At 39.6% G+C, this 23,248-nt stretch overlaps 1 protein-coding gene across 1 annotated transcript; it reads left to right on the forward strand.

Moving 5' to 3' along the window:
• Positions 1 to 5,742: 5,742 nt before the first annotated feature.
• On the forward strand, positions 5,743 to 23,221 carry BTBD1 (BTB domain containing 1). The gene is made up of 8 exons (XM_052808135.1): positions 5,743 to 6,196; positions 13,097 to 13,253; positions 13,863 to 13,968; positions 15,551 to 15,748; positions 16,014 to 16,206; positions 16,765 to 16,852; positions 21,057 to 21,203; positions 22,101 to 23,221. Exons 1-8 carry the CDS (start codon positions 5,781 to 5,783, stop codon positions 22,257 to 22,259), a joined length of 1,464 nt encoding a protein of 487 aa, XP_052664095.1. The 5' UTR covers positions 5,743 to 5,780; the 3' UTR covers positions 22,260 to 23,221.
• Positions 23,222 to 23,248: the final 27 nt, after the last annotated feature.

Genomic DNA, 23,248 nt, shown 5'->3' on the forward strand with positions numbered 1-23,248 from the left:
AATTAAGACTCCTTCCCATGCAGAAATTGTCAGAGGTTCATACTTATGACGACATGAGATTCCTAGAGTTCTGATCTTATGTTTCATCTGAAAGAGAGTCTCTTCAGCAGCACGGTGTCAAAACTGATGATCCTTCACCACGTGGTAACATTCCTGTGTCAGAAACTACATTATTTCTGTTTAAATGGTCATTTTTAATTAGGTAGCCCAACTCCCTCTCAAATCACAAGTATCAGCCTTATGCCACACAACAGATTCCTCACTGGGAATCCTGATGGCAGCAACAAACCAGTCTCACTTGTGTAGCCCCTTGCCTGGTAATACTCAACTCACAAACAATATGCTCAGGCTGATCTCGATTAGACCTTACTGGATCAACAACCAGTATTTATAATATGGAAGATATTTCTCTTCAGTCTCTCTGTTAAATGGTGGCAGATCAGGCCTGATGTCAGGACTAAGAAGGCATTTGTAAGTGTGCCAGCAAAAGAATACTGTGGAGGACATAAAAATGCTTATTTATTAATAGTCAGCTTCAAAGTAGGAGACTAACTGGCCACTAGGTCTTTGTGTCTACTTTTAGTCTGGGAAACAGCTCTTATCTTTAATAACTGCCTGTTACATCATGACGAATTGTAGTGTTTAACGTTATTTTGAGACATAGCTGATTTTATTTTAAATCAAAGAAATGACATTAATCTATACAAATATAGGTAGGTGAACCTTAAGCAAGCACATGAAGATCAATGCAAGGATTAAGAGGTGCTATTTATAGCTCATGGAAGCATTGCTCATGTGTTCACATGTGGCTCTGCCAAGCAGCAAGCTTTCATTGCATTATGATGCCAGCTACAAAATACCATCCTGGTACAAAACAACTCGTGTCATCCAATTTTTATTGAACTAAGCTGATACATTCTTGAGACTGTACTTCCTGTATTTGCAAGTGAGTTTTTAAGGCAAGAGAAGTCAGTAACCAATAGTCCAGATAAAAATGGTTTAAAAGGGGAATTAAAAGATGAATTGAAAGCTTCATGTTTGGGACTTTTGTTAATTTGCTGGGGGAGCAGCTTAGACCACACATAACTGCAATCCTCTAGCAGCTTTAAAGCCAAACTATTCTATTTCTGAATTTCTTATTAGTTGAGGCTGTAAGACCTAATAAATGATGCTGTATTGTGAATCACAGACTGCATGGTGCACCAGAGGCAATATAATGTAGTTCATATGGTATGCACTGGGGGTCAGGAGGCCACGTGCTAATGATCTGCTGAGGATTTGGGGGGATTCGGGGAGATTCTCCAGCAGCAATCACAGCACCAAAGAAGCATGCAAAGAGGAATAAGTGATTAGTGTCCATTCCACTTAGAAAACTGAATATCAGTACCTCAAAAATGGAGCTGCTTCTTGTGCTACAGCCTGTCTATTCACCAACAAATAATCTTAAGAGGGAAAGAGACATGTCAGAGTAAAATTAATAGGCATTACAGTAAAAGGGAGTACGTCAATTTGACTTAAACTGTAAATGGCAAGAGTGTGGCTTCTCAGTAAGAATCTTGTTAATCATGTGGAAATTGAACTGCTAGCTAAATACCCTGGTAGAAATGGAGGAAATGTGTGCTCTGTCTGGAACGCTGCTGTGCCTCAACACATTTAGCAGCAATTGAAAAGTAAATAGCTTCACAAAATAGTCACTGTTCAATCATAAAGATATGCTGGTAATAAATAATAAAAGAATTTCCTCTCCTTTGCTTCTCCAGCTATGCAGTAACAGAACGTTTTTAATTATTTTAAAAATATGTCAAAGTATAAGATTTTTCATAGAGCCAGCCATGTCAGTATTTGAAATTATAAGTAAAATAGGTATGTGGTGAGTAGAATCTTCTAAGTCTTAATTAATTGGGTTTGTTTTGTAATTACTTTCAGAGAAAAGTGTGAAGAATGTTGCCATTGCCATTTTTTTTATATTTCTGAAATATATAAATGTGCAGAATGAAAAATGAAAGAGCTACCTCCACAACTGGAGTGATTAAAAACTTCCATGTGATGTTTGTATCAGTTGTGCACATCTCTGAGTCAGGATTCTGAAAATTTTCACAGAAATACTTTGATTAGCAGGAATGTTTATGGCAACAGTGTACTGTAAGCAATAATTACAATATATTAAGAGACATTAATGTAGAAATTATGAGTATTATCAGTAAAAATCAGAAAAGTACACTAATATAATTGAGGGGACAAGAGACATAATAACCTTAATACTCCAGAACAACTAACCAGCACAGCTGAAAATGCATAATGAAGTGCTCGCATACAAGCATTACTTGTAGAAATGATAGGGCAAAGAATTATAAATTTTAAAAATTCTGAGAAAGTTGCATACTTATTATGGCTTTTTAATCAATGTTATATAGGCACTTTACAAGACATAAGAAAAAAAATGTAATCCCTGCCCTTAGTGTTCCTCAGATCTAAGAGACTGAATTTGTTTTCTGTGCATGGATGGATCCAGTGCTCCAAACAGTGCAAGGTTACGTTACCTGCAGACCCCACATCACAACAGTACAGGTTAATGCAAACCAGAGAGAAGGTAACAATAATAATCACAATAAAAAGCCCAAGGAGATAACGTCTTTACTGTTGTTGTTGTTGTTGTTATCATTATTATTATTATTGTTGTTGCTGTTGTTGTTATAAAGCTACTAGTAATTCAGTCACAGGAATGGTCATATGCATGTCTGTCATTCACAACAATGGTATGGATCAGAGGTAGGGGATTTTAAGAATCTAATTGAGCATGGAAAGGAAAAGATGTCATCGAATGGCCCCAACCAGGAAGTTTAATCAGAAACAAATCTGTGATTTACTCTGAATTATTCTCTTCCCTCCTGAAGCAGAGAAAGGATGCTAACCACTTATGAGAACAATTGCTAATCACTGTAAAAATATGTGCCAGCTCAGAAACTCTGTTCATAACAACAAGCAGCTCCTTAGAACATACACAAAGCTGTGTTCACGTGGAGAAAAGAAGGAAAGGGAGGAGAATTTAAATAATTTCAGGAACAAATGATTGAAAACGATATACTTTGTAACCCAAACCCTTTTGATGGCTCTCACAGAACTGGCCCCATTTCTCTGGCAGGGAAGGCCAGGGCCACTGGGCAGGCATTCCTGTGTCTGGGACATCCCTGGCATCACAAGCACCTCAGAGATCCCTGCAGTTTGATCAGGACATTCTCTGGTTCTTCTTCAGTATATGTAAACCCACTTTGTCCTCTCTCTCCCTGCTGACAGGTAAAGGAACCTCCAAACTTGGGGAGTACTTCCTTCATGAATTTCCAGAGAAAAAAGGCACCAGGTCAGCATGAGCTTGCTCAGGCCATTATGTAGACCTTGAAAAGGAGTTGCTCAAAAGTGTAGACACTCCCTGACCTTCTGTTTTGCTGGCTAGTGATCAGGACAACCTTCACAGCTATATAATATAACACTGTTGAACTTTTGTCTGCAGCCCTTGATTTGTAGCCATTCTGTTACATGAGATCAAACAAAAAGTTATTCTTCGGCCAATTTGTACTGCTTATGTTATATAAATATTTTTCTCTGTATTAATTTCTGCTATATTTCCTAGAAAAAAACCGAGCAAGCTAAGAAAACAAACAACAGGACAGCATTTTAGTGACATTCATGTGTAGCCCTTTTTGGGAAAAGCATTGTGTATTATTTCTGATCTGGACTGGTGAATACAATCCCATGACATCACATTTTAAAATGGCTATGATCCACCTACTGATAACGCCAAAGAAAAACTGGCTGATTTTTTTTAAGAAGGAAGCTGGCACAAAGATTACAAGGTGAAACAACTGCCTGAGGCTCATTGTCTACATGCAGAAAAGCCCAGTTTCAAAGGGAAATCTGTTACTTAATATTTTCTTAGCTGTCACTTCCAAAACTGTTTAAATTAGTGCATTTGGCTTTTAGCTGATCAGATCTGATGGGCATACAGGTGGCATTTCTCCTTTTCTTTGTCTCCTTTCCTTTGGCTCCTTTCCTGTTTTTCCTTTTTTTTTTTTTAGACTTTTGATTTCTTTCATATTGTTTTTATTTGTTTCTTTCCCCTCATTTTCTCTCTCAGCTTGCTTTCTCAGCCCATCTCATAGGTCTTTCCCCTTTTTTCTGTCTTGCATAGCTTTGTCTTCTTATGATTGATTTCTCATCCCTGAAGCCATCCTACACACTCTGTCTGCCCCAGCCACCCTCCTTCTAGTTCTTTGGCATACCTTTCCCTCTTTTTTCCTTAACCCTCTTCCATCCTTGTTAACTTCCTCTAGTGTGTTACTGACAATATCTTGACTTTTTGCAAGCAGAGCAGTCGTAGCTGTTGGTTCTCAGCTGACAAACTAACCCGTGAGTGAACACAGAAAGGTAAAAGCAGAAAGACAGCAATGACGGAAACTTTCATTAATACCCACATCATCCCATGACTGAAAAAAATACCCCCAGAAAACTATTTATTTGAGTCCATGGTGTCACTGTTTCCCTCACGATTTTTTCCATCTCTGTCCCTAAGCTATTGTAGGGAATCTGGGCTTCTCCCGCTTTCCCTTCCTTGCCCACCTTGGGACAAGAAAAGCGCAAAGGTGATTGATACCTTCATTCTTCTAAGTCAGCAGTATGATTTTATTTTTAAATATAGCCTCTGTGCAAAGCTACTTGCTGCTTTCTGGTTGGTATACTATGTCTTCTTGTGCCCTTTCCCACTATAGTTTACCCTGCTGAAATTGCTTCCATCTTGCTTAAGGTTCTCTAAAACTTGTTCTGCGAAACGGACCACACTTGCTTGGTCTCAGTTTTGTCCTAATTATAAACCTAAATGCAGAGTGGTGACATATTCTATTCCTCTTTTAGCCACGCGCTTCCATAAACGCTGACACGTGTGATAAATAGCTTTCAGCTCCGTAATTTAAATTGCTGCTGTATTTACAGCAGAACGCCAGTAGATGGCAAAATTCCACCTTATTTTTCAACGGACGGGGTCTGGTTTGATAGGACTGTGAAAAGGCAAACATACCTTTTTTTCTTTCCCCTTTCTAAGCCACCAAGACAGTACACTAAACATGATCGTATTTTGCTTGTCAGAATTTGCCAAATTACTTCACCGCCCTATATTCCCTGGTCCAAGGACGTTGAATTTGATGGCTACTGCGTTAGGCACAAAAACTGCACTGCCTCTCTGCTACGTTCACTGTTGCCAGTTTGCTTTGTTTTTTCTCCTCAGAAGTTTAAAACACGTAAAGTCGCGACACACTGTAAATGGATTTCACTGTATAAAAACTGTAAGCCAAGTCATTAATGTTTCAACGCTGCCTGACTGTCACAACGCTCTGTGCTTGGCATGCCTGGTTTTTCCCTCTTCGCGGCTGTGGAAGCGCATTCCCACTGCACACGCGGGTATCGGACCCCTTTATAAAACTAACAAGCGACACGGGTCGCCTCCAGGCACGGCCTAGAGGACCCGGCCGACGCCTGGAAGACCGCGCTCCCGCCCGTGCTTCCCCTCAGCCGCCCGCGCGGCCGCTGTGGCAGGGCGGACGGGCACCGACGCCTTCGCCACCCGCCCGCCCGCGAGCCTGCGCGAGGCAGAGGCGCATGCGCGGCGGAGGGGCGGCGAGCGGCTGACGCCGGGGCGCGCGGCGGGGGCTCGCGTGCCGCCGGCGGACGGAGCGGCCCGGCCCGGCCCGGCCCGGCGCGGCGCGGCGCGGCCCGGCCCCCTCAGGGCGGCGATGGCGGCCGCCGGCGGCGGCTCGGGTGCGCCCGTGGAGACGTCCGCTGCCGCCACCGCCGCTGCTACTACCGCCGCCGCTACCGCCGCCGCCGCGGCGGAGGCCGGCGCGGTGCTGCAGCGGGAGCCGCTGTACAACTGGCAGGCCACCAAGGGCTCGCTGCGGGAGCGCTTCGCCTTCCTCTTCTCCAACGAGCTCCTCAGCGACGTGCACTTCGTGGTGGGCAAGGGCAGCCCCCGCGGCGGGGGCGGGGGGGCGCCCCCCGGGCCTGGCCAGCAGCGCATCCCCGCCCACCGCTTCGTCCTGGCGGCCGGCAGCGCCGTCTTCGACGCGATGTTTAACGGCGGCATGGCCACCACCTCGGCCGAGATCGAGCTTCCCGACGTGGAGCCCGCCGCCTTCCTGGCGCTCCTGAGGTCAGGCCGCGGCGGGGCCGGGGCGGGCGGTCCCGGGCGCGGTGGGGGCTCCTGGGCCGGGGGCACCGCGCCGCGGGGCGGGGGGACGGGGCTCCCCTCCCGCCGGCATCGCCCGCCCGCCGGGCCGGGCCGTGGGGCCCCGCTCGGCCGCTGGTGTCGTTTCCTCGCTCCGCGGCCCCTCCTGGCTCCCGTCCCCAGGGAGCCCTTCCTTTCCCCCGGGCCGCCGTGGGCCTGTCCGTGGAGGGAGATGCAGAGAAAACGCGTAACCACCTTGCGGGCCGGCACGCAAGGTCAAACCGCCCCGCGAACACGTTTTGGTTCCTTCTTGCTCTTTCTCCTGCATCCTTTTTGCCGAGAGAAGCGCCTTGATTTTAGGGCAGCCGATTGTCCATTCAGAAAAGTACTTTGGTAGTGGTGGGGGTCTGGTTTGGCTTTTTGATTCCGTGGGGTTTTTTAAGTAAGATGATGGGAATTAGTGGTTCCTCTGAGTGTTGCAACTATCCATCCACCTTCTAATAATGACTAAGAAAGGACAGAGACTGTTGTACCAAGCTTTTCGTTTCATTTGATACTTACTTTGAAATTGTATTCATCTTACTGTTAGCTTTTCTTTTTCAGCAGTGGTAATAAATTGTTGTATCTTTTTAGCAGAGGCATACCCATTGTAATCACACTTATTTCAAACACTTTTGGGTGGAGAGTGAACATGCAGCAGAAGGCAGTAACTGATCTTTACACACAAACCACCCAAGGGAGACCATGAGTGCAGTGATGGCAAAAAGTATGTAAAATAGGTTAGTGATTTCTAATTTGGGCGGAATAGGATCTGCTACTTCTCATGCTCACAAAACTGATGAGTTGATCTACCATTGCTTTTCACTCACTGTAGTCGTAAATAAAATTTATGGTGTTCGTAGAAACAATTACTGATCATTTCTTTGTGTATCAGGCTGTGGTGTGGTAATATGACTAAACTGCTTAACCTTAAGGTTTTTCTCAAAGAAACTCCTCTGTTAGGCAAAACCTTTATAAAATATATGAAACAGATTTCTGTAATGAACATTTGGGAAACAAGTAATATTATTGCCTGGAAAAAATATGTAGTGTCTTGAGGCTTTCTGTAATGGGAAAAGCTCCAAAGTCTTAGAAACTTTCTCTGTGTTTTGAGGCCTAACAGATAAGAACAGTGAGAAGAAGAGTCACCTAGTCTTTTTAGTAATCATGGACACAGAAGTTGCAGCAACTGATTTGAAAAAAAACCAACAAACCACCATGCAGCAGCAGTGATGTCTCTCTGTTGCCATTAGCAAATGAACTGTATTTATTTTGTGGATGCTTGGCAAAAAGAGAGTGGCAAAGTGAAGAGTTTGTGTAGCAGAGTGGGAGATAGAGGGAAGTGTCTTTCAGACAAAATGGTTTCAAAGGTTAAAAGTAAATGACTGTGCACATATGTGTGTTTGTATATATGTGGAAAAAACACTGGACAATGAAAAGTGAATTGAGTGAGAGAAGTTTGGGTAAAAATATGAACACGGAAACAGGAGAGTTCTAAGATAAGAAGGATGGTATTTGAAAACTGTAGAAGTGAATGAAGAGATGTTAGAAGCAAACAAAAGCCATCTTGTGTTGGTAGAGCTCCTAGTACGTAATGGCCAGGGGACTTAAGTAAGTAAACTGATTATACTTGTATCTTGTCTAAATATCACCAGACTGATGAACTGCTGAAACATCTCGGGTTTGATGTCGTCTTTGGTATGAAATACATGGCAGCTTTTTAGGACATTGTTCCATATTATATATATTTTTTGATCTTGTATTGGAATAAATATACATTGCAACACCTTCTTAAAAACATATCTAAGGAGAACTTCTACAATACAGACCAGTACTGGACTTCTTCCACGCTCATATACACTGTTTGTTAAGTATACCAACTATAAGACAACCTGGGTTTTTTTCCTGGTGTTGGCCAGAAGAGGTGAGAATTATACCTTGCACTGTTGGTCTCTCTTATCTATCGTTAGTAAATTGGTCAGATAATAATGGTTGCCTTTTATAGGACCTTTCTTTAATCTTTGCAAGGGCCAATTTGAGGTGTATTGGCTAGAAATTACGTTGGGATCTTTGAATGCACATAGCAAATGAACATCAAGGTAAAGGAAACGTTTAAGTGATGCAAAAACTTTTAGGGATAATTTACTAATTATTTAATGTTCCCCAGCTCATTTCCATTTTATTTACTCATGTGGTTTGTTAGGTCCTATCTGTAGTTGATGTGTTTCATAAAGATCTACTGACAAATGCCACTTGTAAATTAAAGCCAAAGGAAAAGATTTTCTGATGAAAAATTTTTTGATTCTCTTAAAAAATTCATTCCATCTGTATCTGTGCAGCAAGGCTGAGTGTCATTTCTCTGTCCTGTGATGTCAACTTTCATCAGTGTTAATGTTTCATCACAAAGTAGATGGTAGTTCAAGAATTATGTTTATGGTGAAGAAAAAACTAGTTAGAAATTGAACAATTTAAACTTCTGATAGTCACCAAGTTAATGTGACATCTGTTTTTTGATTTTTCTTTTGGGTGTATTCACACACAGTTTAAAATCGGCTCAGTTGCTACCTTTTTCTGACAGGGTACTCTAAACTGATAAATTTGTAGAGTTAAAGTATTTAAAAATAATGAACTGAAACTTTAATAGTACCACTGCAATTCCAGTAATGGATTTTAGGGTTTCTTTTTTCCTCTAGAGAAAGTCGGGTAGTCCTCCTTGTCTGTGGGCTAAAATCTTAACTGTAAAGATGGGAAAAGGGGAGCCTTTTAAAATTGGCTGGGGAAGGGGAGAGAACTTTCTTAGAAGACAATTGGCCGAGCTCAAAGGCTTAGAAATGACTCGTGTGTGTTTTGGTTTATCATCCCATATTCCTCTTGCCTGAAGAGTTTTTGAGCATGAGACAGAGGAGTTTTTTAAAAGCAGCTGACTACTTCAGTAGCTTTTTTTTTTTTCCTATGTTTCTGCCTGTACAAATTGAATGGCAGTGATCAAGAAAATTAAAGTTGTCTTAGTAGGATTCTGCTTTAAGGTTTCATTTTTTGTTGTTTTTAGTAAGATTTTTTAAAAACTTCATTCACATTTTACAGTAATTTAATGTGTCCTTTGATCATAGTATAAAGGAAGGTGACGACATGGTACAAATTTAGCAGTTCATCTTCCAAATGTCTTTGCAGAGGACTTTGGCAAGCAGTAAATAAAGGGGTAATCATGACTAACTGGAAGAAGATTCCTGTGTGCTTTTATAATGGTGAAAATATTTCAGCTGTTGGGAAGATGCTAAGACTAGAGGAGAAAGAAGTGCTAACCTGAGAGGAAGGAAAAGTGGCATAAAATGTATGAGAGGCTTATGTAAGCGAATGATCAAGTGGTCACTTGGAAAAATTGTTTGTTCTGGTCACTAAAAGTGTTCTCCCACTATGCACATACACACACACCCCCACACCATCCTGGATGGCAATAAAATTAGTCAATATCTAAAGAGCAGGTTGTTTCTGTAAGTCTGTTGAAGGGAAGGAGAGGAGGGAAGGCGGCAGGGGGGAAGAATAAGTGATCTTGAGCCCCACTGAGTTAAGTGGAGGAGGAACAGTGGTATAAATATAAAGGTGTGCTAGTTCAGGCATGCCATGAATGGGAGAGTTAACACAGAGACAGAGCTCTTGGCACACGAGCAGAGGGATTTTTAGAGAGAAGACACACCTAGAGTTCCTCTTTTATGAGTAGATGAATACATCGTGATCATCCATCCATATACTTAAGGGAAATAGGATTATACAACATCCTAGAGCAATGTACTTTATTACCACTTTTCATAGTTTTTACAGCTACCTTTTAACTTCACAAATTCACACTTTTTAGTATTTGCAGAAGACTACTGTTTGGCTTTGAAAATCCCAGAAAAGTATTGGCATTGTCAAAAACTTGAAATATTAAACACAAAAAACTGACAGTGTGACTTTGGACACTTCCTGGATGCCCCATCCCTGGAAGCGTTCAAGGCCAGGTTGGATGGGGCTTTGAGCAACCTGGTCTAGTGGAAGGTGTCCCTGCCCATGGCAGGGGGTTAGAACTAGGTGATCTTTAAGGTCCCTTCCAACCCAAACCATTCTGTGATTCTTTGATGCTTGTCATGAGTTTTCTCAGTTTCAAAGTATGTAACTATGTGTTCTGTAACTATGAGTTGTTAGGCCCTGGGGTGATCAATGTCTAGAAACAGATAATGAGGTCAATAGTGCCCAGTAACTCCATGCAACACATCACCTCTCCTGTCCTGAGTGAATACCATAACGGATGGAGCCCAAAGTTGTAGACCAAATGAACTCAAAGAACATTTTATGGATATTTATGTACATTTTACAGACATTTTATGGGGGAGGGGGTGGTTAATGAGGATGTGTTGCGATAGTGTGGGACCTGAGCATGACGTAAATGGTACACCATAAAGGGTGGCGAATGTTCTGGATTTGGCTGGGATAGAGTTAAATTCTTTGTAGTAGCTTGTATGGGGCTATGTTTTGGATTTGTGCTGAAAATAGTGTTCATAACACACTGATGTTTTAGTTAGTGCTTGAGATGCTGTGCAAATTGTAGTTGTCAGAACTTCAATCAATTAAGTCCTGTTAGTTTATCATTGACCCACTTTCAGTTGGGAGTGTCTCTTAATGTATATCCAGCCATACAGCAGCGGAGGGATTGGAGCATGGAGCCTCAAGCATGTCCTTCGTGGGATGAAAATGCATCCTGTAGCTCAGAGAACTCACATGAATGAAAAATGTGCATGTATGTGCACTGTTGCCACATTTGAATTCCTGTCATTTGGCTGTGTGATTGGTTTTTGATCATATGAGGAAACAGCCTGCTAAATTTCTGGGAAAGCAAGGGTCAGAAAACTGCAGTTTGGGACTGCACCCTGGTTCTCAAGAAGGTACAGTAGAAAGTGAACCACAAGCCAGATAAGCTCCTCTGGTGTGTCAGTTCATTGGCTTCAGATTGGACACACTTTAGGAATAAAATCAAAATCATGTTCCAAAAACAACTTGGTGATTTTTTTTCTTTTTTTTTTTTTTTACAATTAAGTAAAATTAATTTATAATGTAGTTTGCACAGTAGTGCTGGTTTTTTTACACCCTGTTAATGTTCACCTGTTCTGTGATTTGGACTCCAAGCTCCTATAAAGTCATACAAAGAAGGTTAGGGCATTTTAAACAGTTTTTTTAAAAATCTTAGAACCAAATTCTAAATGCACTATTCTAGTGCTTTAATGAACTAATTGTCAATTTGGTACACCAAACTGTACTTATGAGATCTTGGTTTCTTAAAAGTAAATTTGTCAGTGATTATGACTGGCAAGTCACCCCATCATTTTCATCAACAGATAATAGTTTATAGCTTTCATAAATCAGTTCTAAATGAACTGTATGAAACTTTTACTAAAAAAAGTTAGGATTTAATTAAACTCATTCTTTCTAAAAGCTGTTTGATGTAAATCCGGTTTAACGAATTAATCTAGAGCATCATTCACATTTCCTAAGTGACGTGAAAGCTGGCCGTTTGAATAGATTGGAGTATTGTAATGGTAAATATGTACCTGTTGCTAAGTGGCAGCAAATTTAATGTTGGATGCCATGTTTAGTTGTGTGTTAGCAATTACCAAGAATGAGAGTTGTCTTGGAATATAAGAAATACAAACAGTGAAGAATTTTAGTTGAAACTTTACTTAGGTTTCTATTACTTAGATCTCCCCACATTGCAAACAAGTTTGAGTCCATTACTATCAAAAGTTTCTTCTGTTAAATACAAACTGCTTATTGTTACATTTAAAAACCCTTCTAAGCACACCTTCTGTCTCTACATGTTGCTTGTCATCCATTTCCAGGAGGTTCTGAAAAAAATATTAAAAAATATAAAGGAAAGGCTTGGTCTTCATTGTGGAATTTCTGCATTTGCTAATGTGCCCTGGTTTATTATGTTTAATCACCTGTGTGTTGGGGACAAATGTATTTTTGTAAATCACAGGCTATTCTTGATTATTATCTGAAAAACTGATTAAATACTGCTAAGATTATCTTCAATGTCACCTTTAAGAAAATTTATTTTTAAAAAGTCACCTTTTCCATACAGAACCTTAAATTAAATCTTATCTTGTCTGGTCTTGAATAACAGCTGCTCAGGAAACAGGTTTTTTTCCTGGTTTTGGTGGAGGCTTCTGTCTTTTGGTTCACAGCTTGTGCTAAAATCTCAACCAATCATCTAGCCTCAAACAGTGGAGGCAAGCCAGAGTGTTTTGCTATGGCAGGAATAGAAGAGTCAAGGTCATCTGCTAGAATATTACTCCCTTTCTTCTCCTCTGAACGCTACAGAATGGTAATTTTGACATAAGATGTAATCACAGTGTAAGTCCTTGACACTGTTCTCCTCATGGTGGGGAAGCTGGTGTGCACTGTCAGTAAATTAAGTTCAGTAATATAGCCATAGAGGGTTATGTATTGATATTTAGAAATACAGCTCTTCCTAGTGAATCAAAAGCACATGCATTCATTCATATGTTAAGTAATTCTGCAGCTCAGCTGTTGTTTACAGTTCAGTAGCTATGTATAACTAGTACAGCCAAATCAGTCTTAGGGAGTAATACATATTTAAAACAAATGTATGCCATTAGGTTAACGTAATATTCTTTCTTCAACCCTTTAACTAGCTTATTAATTTGTAAAAATGCTACATGGTCAACTGTCGCATGTTCACAGTGCAAATCTTTGACCTGTTTTCTAAATGCAAAGAGACTGTTATGTTGTGCTTGACTGCCCCACTCAAGATATGTTTTTATGGATGTGTATTTGTGTATTGATTTCTAGGTTTCTTTATTCAGATGAAGTTCAAATTGGTCCAGAAACAGTCATGACTACTTTATACACTGCTAAAAAGTATGCAGTCCCAGCCCTGGAAGCACATTGTGTAGATTTTCTAACAAAGCACCTCCGAGCAGATAATGCCTTTATGCTGCTTACTCAAGTAGGTAAATTTAAGCTTAGTTTTGATTTACTAGGAAAATCAGTATTTGGAGGGAAATGACTAAATATTACTTCACAGGGGGGTTGCTATCACGTAGTCTAATTTATGTATGAAAATGTCTGTTGCTGTGTTAGCATTTTTACACACTTAGCTTCTTATTAATGTGGAGGAAAGGCATCTTTCTTTTCTTTTATTTTTTCTCTTCCCCCCCCTCCTCTTCCCCCCCCCCCCCCCCCTTTTCTTTTTTACTATGCAATGGACTGGGACATTTCAAATGGAGCCAGTTTATTCTACAGTGTATTTCCATGGATCTCTTAATTGTCTTTTGTTAAGACTCTGCTTCAGTTCACTACGGTGGATTTGATATGTACTTTTTTTACTTATATTGCCAAAACTACAAACATAAGCATGAAGGAAAACTTGCATGTAGTGAATTCTCCTTAATTATGTACTCTTTTGAGAATTTAAGTGCTTTTTAAGGTATAAACACAAAAAGTACTTAGACTAAACCTATTTTAATTTAGATGTATACTATGGTAAAAATACTTGCTTTTTAAGATTAGTGGTTTGTCAACTTTATGCTTAAGATGTTTTTCTTTACCTTTTTAGGCTCGTTTGTTTGATGAACCTCAGCTTGCTAGTCTTTGTCTTGACACAATAGACAAAAGTACTATGGATGCAATAAGTGCAGAAGGCTTTACTGACATTGATATAGGTAAGTTACTTTGTGTGTTCTAAGCATTACACTTCTGAAGGGAATTGTAGGGCACAAGAAGGCTTTGCTACGGTAACCCAGGATAGTTTGCTTCCCCCATCTGAGCATGCAGAGTCCCAAGCACATGTTACCTCCTTGTCAGGGTAACCTGGCGTAGTTTGCTTTTCCCCTCATCTGCACCCACCTTTGCACAGGCGCCAACACGATCTCCAGCTGCAGATCTCGGAATTTGGACAACAGCACCTGCATTACATCAGTGAGTTTACTAATGAGCAAAACAGGATATTGCATATGTATGAAATGTTAATCAGTGCAAGTTTTGTTATCCACCCCTGCAGTGCTTTCCTTTGAGCTTCACTTCCAAGCAGGGTTCCACTGCGTTGAGTCCCCATTTGATTAGTGTCAGTGTCCCGGGGCACCCACCGTGGCAACGCTAAGCTTTCATTAAAGCCAAAGCTTTCACTCACTGAATGTTGTGCCTCATCCCTGAGGGATCCACACCTGTTTTTCGTGCGTAACAGGAATCATACTGTTTTGTTGCTGCGTGGTACTTCTCTATTCAGAGTTGCACAGATCAGGTACAATATATGAAATCTGTTTAAAAAAAAAATATCTAAACTGCTGGTTTCTATGTTTCATCTTTTATGAAAGGTAGCTGTTGTAAATTTGCTTACTTAATTTCATTGTTACTATATGTGTCTAAGTCAAATTCAGCTGGAGTCTGTGAAGAACTCAGACTGAAGGAAGGTATTCCAGCTGCTTAAAGAAATTATAAAGTCATTGTTAACTCATGTTCAGACTGAGTGTTCATCTCTGCTCTTGATAAGTCCCAATCTGGTTTGACTTTCCAATATGATATTTTCTATGACTGCAAACATCCTTTGCTTATATTCAGGGCATTTAAAAATTCCCAAAGAAGACAGAAGATTCAGAATATGAAAACACATCTTTTTTCAGGCTTGTGTTCTGTGATAAACTCAGAATTTTTGCCTACCTGTTATTCATAAAATGCCAGAACAAGTCAGAAATACAGGAAGACTTGCTTTTGTAAAACACATGAGAGTACCTTGCCTCACATCCTGTGTTCCACCTTCAAGCTTTGCGGGTGGCAAATACGTCAATGTTTAAGATTACTTTCATGTATCTTTAAACTGGTTTTGTGTGCACCACTGCTGCTTGTGTCTATAGTAGATCCAGATTGGCAGGTGGCTACTCAGATGAGAATATGACACGTCATCATGAGTAACTTGGTTTTTTTTAGTAGTGTTCATTCACCACTTGGTCACTTCCAGTTTTGATCTTGCCCTAGCCATGGAAATTCTTTAGGATACTGGTTGCCACTACATAGGTTATATATAGTCGCACTCTTAGGAATCAAGAAGAAAGTTCATATGCTGTCTTCATAGCAGGAAAATGATTTTTTTAGTTTGGAGTCTATACAACATTGGAAGATTTCTTTATACATAAGATGTCTTTGATGTCTTATGATGAATGTTATTCATGTTTACTTAACATTTTAAGCTTACTGAATGTGTAGCACTGTTACTGGTTTGGATCTAATCTGTTAACTTTTTTTCTTTAGACACATTATGTGCAGTTCTAGAAAGAGATACCCTTAGTATTCGAGAAAGTAGACTCTTTGGAGCTGTTGTTCGCTGGGCAGAAGCAGAATGTCAAAGACAACAACTGCCTGTGACATTTGGAAACAAACAAAAAGTCCTTGGCAGAGCTCTTTCCTTAATCCGTTTTCCATTAATGACTATTGAAGAGTTTGCAGCAGGTGAGTTTGGGGGTTCTTTGTCTTACTGTTAGACCATATCTCTGCACTGTTCACCTGTGAGAGTTGAGATGCTTAACACTCTATTCTGTTATTAATATCGTACTAATAAAAGTTGTGATGCACAAATGAAAGCAAAACATGCTGCAGAATATGCTCTGGCTATTGGAAAATATTATTGTCATCTTCCGTTTGCAAATATGCGTGGTGTAAATACAACAGTTGGAGTAATTCTTCAAATCATCTTAGAAGTTTTTTCTTTTCACAGGCCCTGCTCAGTCTGGAATCTTGTCAGATCGGGAAGTAGTAAATCTCTTTCTGCATTTTACTGTCAACCCTAAACCTAAAGTAGATTATATTGACCGACCAAGATGTTGCCTTAGAGGAAAAGAATGCAGCATTAACAGGTTCCAGCAAGTGGAGAGTCGCTGGGGCTACAGTGGAACAAGTGATCGGATTAGGTATGGCTTTTGAAAGTATTTGGAGGAGAGACAGAGAAGTGTGGGAAGAAAGGGAACGTATTACTCAACTTTGTCTTCTTGTCATAAGTTACAGTAACAAACATACTGGTTCTGTTGGGGCACGTTTGATCTTTTCCTTTTTTTCAAATAACTTAGGCTGTTGCGCACGTAAAATATAAAGTAGCAAAGAACAAAGTTCAGGAGGATTGGGTGCATTCTAGAGTGATTGGAGTGTTGCAGTGTTAGCTGCATATTTCTTTTTAAAATACCAAATCTTGATCTGTTTTTATTTTGGAGATATTCAAAAGAATCTGGTTGTTTTGTTTAGTGATACTGAATATATTGGGATTAGCAAAGCTTTAACCTATAAAGCTGATACCTTACAAAGCATTTTTCTTACTACAGAAATCTAAATATAAAGTGTTATTAAAAAAAAAAATGTCATTTTCAGTTTACTTCCCTACTCTTCAGTGGGAGTCTTTTTCCTACTTGACTGGGAATAAGCTAACACACCCATCACAGTTGTTTAAATTCCTTTCTTGGCTTGTGTCTTACTAGGTTCACAGTTAATAGAAGAATTTCCATAGTGGGATTTGGATTATATGGATCTATTCATGGACCCACAGACTATCAAGTTAATATACAGGTACAGTATATTCTGTTTAAATAGGCTTATGCAGGAACTGCACTTGTAGTACTTGCAAGAGGTTTGGTGTATATTTGGGTAGGAGCAATTGATAGGCCAGGAATCTAACCTGTGTTTTGTCACAGTGGTGGTCGTAAGCGGATGACTAGGGAAGAGTAAGAACAATATGAAACTTCCCTCCCTTTCTGCTGTATTCTCCTGTCCTTCAGTCATTTTCAGTATAGGTGTTTCCCAAGACCAGTTTGGTTTTTCTGTTTAGTAGCTCCCGGTGAATCTTTCTTCAGGATACTTATCCAGTCTAACCTTGAATTCCTCCTGTAAGCTTTCTGCAGAGGAATTTAATAGCTTTGTAATCTGTTCAGTTGTGCACAAAGTCTGTCCTTTAATAAAGTTTCTAGTAATTCAGGAAAGAGATCTTGGATTTGTCATCAACAGCTCTCTGAAATCAGTGACACAACATGCAGTGACTGTCATTGGGAAGATACCGAAAACAAGATAAAAGGTGACATTGTGTTGCTGTATGAAAGCCAAGTATGCCCACATCTTGAGTATTGTGTGCGGTTCCCAATCTCACACAGTAGAATTAGAAGGTAGAGAAAAGGGTAATTAAAATTATTAAGGGGATAGAGCTGCTGCTTTATGAAGGCAGACTAAAAAGGCTAGGACTCTTTGGTTTGTAGGGGAGAAGGCTGTGGGGAGGTGCAAGCAGTGCTTCTAAAATCATGAGGGCAATGGATAAGGTAAACGCAGAACTGTTATTCACCAAGCCCCAGAATATTAGAACTAGGAGACTCTTACTGATAGTAGCAGAAGATCAAAACAGATGAGAGTGGGTTTTTTTTAATGCAGAGGATACTAAACATTCTGCCACAAGAAGCAGATCCCCTGTTTTGAATTTGGTGGCATTTGAACATGTTGATTCATCAATAGCAGATCCGCTAGAAGATTCTGGAAGGAACAGAAGGGGGATGTGCATTGTAGCACCCCCAGCAGAACAGTTGTGGAGGCTGGGGGAGTGGACAGCAGAGCCCAGACTTGTGTGATAACCCTCAGCAACATCTTCTCTTGCCACTGTCAGAGCATATTGGACCATTTGTCTGACCTGATTGGGTATTTATTACATTCTTGGCTTGCCTGGTATACCTGTTGGGGCGTAGAGGCTTGTCCTTTCCCAGAGCTTTTTGGAGAGATTGACATCTTGTTTGCTGCTGATTCAGTCTTAGGCAGAAGGTTGTATATTACTGTTACCATTAACTACTTCTGTAAAGTTGCTTCAATTTCAGGTTTGCTGTAAACTTCGTGCCAGCATGGGAATCTCCCCAGTTTCCGCTGCTGGTAAATGATTTATTCGTATTGCTGTTCTCCAGGCTCCTACATGAAGGCCTTATCCTGCTGCTACTCTTCTTATATCTTCATGCTGTTTAGCCCACCAGAGAGTCTATAGGGCTTTTTGCTACTGCTGTGTTCAGACAATGATTTAACATTGGGTTTGATGCTTTCAGATAGCTGTTCCTAAACTTTTTGGCCTGGTAAATTGTATTTTTTACATTTTAATCTGTCAGTTTGAACCTTTCTATTTTAATCTGGACACAACTTCATATTACTACAGGATGCCCTTTTTTGTTTGTTTATTTCCAGTAATAGCCTTTTGCTGATCAGCCATGCCAGCTTTTTTCCCCTTTTCTCAAGCCTTTCCTAATAGGCGATATGTACTGATACTGTACTTGGGCATGTGATGTCCTTCAGTAGTCTGCATGCTTATAAAGATTTGATGTTCTTAATTGCTCCTTTTAGCTTCTTTTGAACAAGGTTCCTCATTTTTCTCTTTTTGAAATTTAGCACAGCTGTGGTGGATTTGCTTTTGTTGTTCATGTGGGAGTGTTGACTCTTAAGTGTATTATGAACACTGTTACATAGTGTTTCCATTATGAAATTTTGAATCTGATCCTGCTCATCACTCAGTACCAAATCAAGGGTTGCGTTTCTTCCTACTGAGCAATTGGTTAGCAAGCTCATGAAATGGTCAGTGATAGCATCTAAAAATGTCACCCCTGCTTCATGTCCTGATATTACACTTGCCCGGTCTGAGCGGGTGATTGAAGACACCACTAAAATTGTACTTTCTGCTCTTGTAACCTGTTTGATCTCTCTTAGCATGTTGTGGTCAGGATTGTCTTTTAGTAATACCAATCCAGCACTATATTTTTTCCTTTTTAAGTATGGAATTTCAGTCCATTTGAATTCTCTTTCTTATTGAGATTAGTTTTGATTTGATTCTAAGCTTTCTAACAAGGTATTAGCATTCTGTGACTGGCAGTTTTACTCTGTGCTGTGTGTTTCGTAACCTGGTACTGTTGCATCACATTGATTTATTAGGTGTGTGGCAAATTTTGTGAAAGAAAGAATCTGTGACTTAATTTAGGGACAGAAGTTCCATTGTCTCTATCTTGTTTCATAGACTTCTAGCATGTGCTGGAACTACTGTTTCGGTTAATTTCTGGGCATCCTATTTAAATGACAGTTTATTTGTCTTCTGTTTCCTATTCGATGATTACTATTCTTTGACCATCCTGTACTTAAGGATAGGAATTTTGTGTCTGTCTCTTAATTAGAAAATGTTGTGTTATGATATTCCAAAACGAATGTATCTCAGATGAGGTTTTGAAGGAATTTGGTGGCTTTTCCACATTCCTCAATTTAAAAGCTCTCTTGCAAATTTCTCGATTTGAAGTGCCATCAGTTTGGTTTTCTCAAACTATACATCTGTGTAAATGAGTAGCATAGTGCACTAGACTGGATCTTTAGAACAAGAGAGTTGGTACGGAGGACCTAGCAGCTATACTATACATATTTGGGGATTTTTACTTTGCACTAGCTGTTGTTTGATCCTCTCAGCTAAATTCCTGTTAGCAGATGAGAGCATTTAGTGTGCTCCCTCAGCATGTTTGCTGGATTTATTTTATCTGAAAAGAGTTTAGTTCTTGCAAGGCAAACCAAAGCATATTAAATGGGAATGATCAAGAGATTCACTTGAAAAACATGCTTCTGATCCAAACTGAAAGGCTAATGTACCTTTATGGTTCAGATGAAGGCCATCCGTCTTATACAGGTTCTCTTTATTCTGGAACTATCCCCAATTCCTCATGAATCTGAAACTTTCTTGTCACAATGTTTTCAGACAGGTATTTAAGTCCTGTGTTTCTACCATTCTTCTTGGACCTGTATCAGTACTAGCAGAGCTTCAGAGAGTAAAACATTTAATGCTTGTCTTAAAATAGTGCTAATGTATTGCAAATACATCTTTTATGTGAAAGGGGCTTAGGACTTCATTATAATTGTTAATATGTCTATTGATTGTGGCTGGGAAAAAAAATTGGAGCACATTTTGCCTAGAATAGGGCTTCATCTCATATATGCAATGTTAAAAATTATATGGCAATTTAATAATAAAATATTAAAATTGATAGGATCCTTGTTAGTGCAGTAATAATGAGAAGTGTTCATGTTACTCTCAAGCTCTGATATCCAACTTCTGCAAGAGGTGTTCGGCAGCATAGATCAGGATTGCTATCCAAAATGAGAAGTGAGGTATCTGCTATTACTACATCTTAGCTAGTGATTCCTATTCATCATTAAAATTGAAGGCAAAAGAAATAATATGTAGTCTGAGTGTAATTTTTATACTGAATCTAGAATAGAAATAAATTGTATAAAACATTGCAGCGCAAGTTCTTGTTTTCTTTTAAGAATGTATCATTGACTGCTTACATTATCTGTAAAAACTTGTTTTCTGAATTAGTCACGGCCAGCAAATGTGCTTCCCTCATGGGCTGTGTAGGTGTCCGAAGATCAGCAAATCTAAGTACAGGATTATATGTAGTATATGAAAGTCAGAAGCTAACGGTCTAAGAGCTATTCTTCATCTCCCAAGCAAAGACTATAACCTGGTTGGAGCAGTGTTGAATCTAGCCCACAGATTGGTCAGCCTGTGTAAAACTCGCAAGCCATCGTTCGGCATGCTGCTGGGTCAACCCTAATGGTATCAGGAAATTACACCTACTTTCCAGTTCTGAGATTGCACTATCCTTGCAATTAAACTGGGTGGAGTAGGCAAGTGTTTGCTTGTAATCTTCTAACATGCATACAATAAGAATCTTTCTCAAGCTTGTAAACCTAAAAATACTGTTTTCATGTTTTTGTACAGATAATTGATTATGAGAAGAATCAAACACTAGGACAAAATGATACTGGATTTAGTTGTGATGGAACAGCCAGTACATTCAGAGTTATGTTCAAAGAACCTATAGAGATTTTGCCAACAGTTTGCTACACAGCTTGTGCAACGTTGAAAGTAAGAATGCCTAACTGTACAAAAGAAAATGTTATTTTGATGCGAGTGTTGTTCTTTTATCTGTCTTCTGATGGGAAAGTGTCTCCTAGATCTTGAATTTGTTTTAAGTTTAGCACTAAAGAAGGATGTAGTTAAACTGCACAGTAACTTGTAAGACTGCTACCTCTCTTCTGTGCCACAGCACGGAATTCAAAACTGGATCCTTTGTGCCTTCCCACTTTCTGGCTTGATGTAAGAGTTAGAATGAGTCCTCATGGAAGTCACTGGTTCTGTGTGGGCAAAAGCACTATCTAGAATATCTAATCTGGCAGCTCTCTATCAAAATTTAAGTTTGATTTCTTTTATCGAGGGTATGCTAACCACTGACTAGAGTCAAGAAAACAGAAAGCTTTTTTTTAATCACTTTTTATATACTAGTGCTGAAATATAGGAAAGAATTATTTGTTCTGGGAAAGTCTCCCCTTAATGTTATGCACGAATTTATGTATTCAATGTTTTCTCAAAAATCTTTTAATATTCTTTTAAATATAGTCCCCTACACAGAAATCAGAGTTGAGTGGGTTGGAAAAAAATGTTGCACATTAAAAGAAGCTGAGGCAGGCAACTAAGTGAAAGTATAGACAACCGGTAGGAGAAGGAGAAATACTAGAAAACATTTATTCATTACTAGTTGGATAAAATCAAGTGGTTTAAGTCTGCTGTCAGAAACTTTTTCTACGTTATTTAGACGTAGGGCACTTGCTTCTGTTGTCTGTGATTTTGTATATAACTTCTATGATGTGGGCACAGAAATTTTATACTACTAAAATAACCCGTCAGTAGTGTTTGAACTTCAACATTTTATGGGTCTTGCTGCCCACTTCCATTCAGTTGCTAATCTCTTCTGACGTTTTTCAGGGTCCTGATTCCCATTATGGAACAAAAGGTTTGAAGAAAGTGATCCACGAATCTCCTACTGCTAGCAAAACATGCTTTGTCTTCTATAGTTCACCAGGTAACAACAATGGTACATCAATAGAAGACGGACAGATACCAGAAATAATATTTTATACATAATTTCACATGACCATTTTGAATGTGTCAGTGTATCAGTGGACTTCAGCTCACTATTGGCGGCAGTTAAAAAATTCAGTGAAATGACATGAATGTGTGAGGAGTAACTTGTTTGAGAGGTACCAGAAAAGCTATTTTCTCTGCATTGTTATTGGCAGAATGTAATTTGGCTTTTCCTCTTAAGGAGATGTCAAGTGGAATAAGTACTCTGTATATTGAAGATTGTTTTAAATAGTATCTTGTGATTAATTGCTTTGTATTTTCACCCCTTCATTTCTCATGTAGTAAAATTCATTTTTTGAACTGGAAAATCCTTACTCATTATGAACTTACTGCGTATGTTTTCCCCAACTTGTCCTAAAAAGACAGTAAAGCTGCTGCTGTGGTCCCAGCTTACACTTCTTCCCAAACTGACCTTGGAATGACCCTATGGACATGAATTGCTACTGTATGTTTTTTTGAAATACATCGGCAAAGCTGGATTCATGTTGCTATCATCTTGACTTTGTGGATGAGCCGTGGAGAATTAATGGACTTGGCACTGCAGACAGCATCTGCAGCTGCACCAAAGAAATACTAAGTCAAATTCAGCAACACACAGATCTTCTCCAGAATCTCTTTCAATTCAGAAGGGCTGTTTTGGAACATAGAGCTGGTTATGGAAATAGCCACTGTATATACAGCTGTGCCTGTAAGAAAATGTATAATGTGAAAATGAGAATACGAGACTTGTAATGATGTTGTTTTATCATTGGACAAAATAGTATGAACTAAGGATTATTTGTGTGCAACTACTTTTACAGCTTGCATACACTAATTTGATGCAATTGATGTATGTATATAGTATTCAGTGTCTTGCAATATGTACTGTGTAGTAGTAGAATGTCTTCATGTACAAAATCCTGTACCCTTCCCGCAGATTGTACCGAAGTAATAATTTGAGAACACAGGAGGGAAAAAACAAACTCAGCCTCTCTTCTCTTCCCTACTTT

This window comes from Harpia harpyja, chromosome 14 (genome assembly GCF_026419915.1).
Source record: "Harpia harpyja isolate bHarHar1 chromosome 14, bHarHar1 primary haplotype, whole genome shotgun sequence".
Lineage (NCBI taxonomy): Eukaryota > Metazoa > Chordata > Aves > Accipitriformes > Accipitridae > Harpia > Harpia harpyja.

Coding starts and splice junctions, on each gene's coding strand:
- BTBD1 (XM_052808135.1), top strand. CDS start 5,781: ATGGCGGCCGCCGGCGGCGGCTCGGGTGCGCCCGTGGAGACGTCCGCT. Junction 13,254..13,862: donor CCTTTATGCTGCTTACTCAA/GTAGGTAAATTT, acceptor TTACCTTTTTAG/GCTCGTTTGTTTGATGAACC. Junction 16,853..21,056: donor ACTATCAAGTTAATATACAG/GTACAGTATATT, acceptor GTTTTTGTACAG/ATAATTGATTATGAGAAGAA.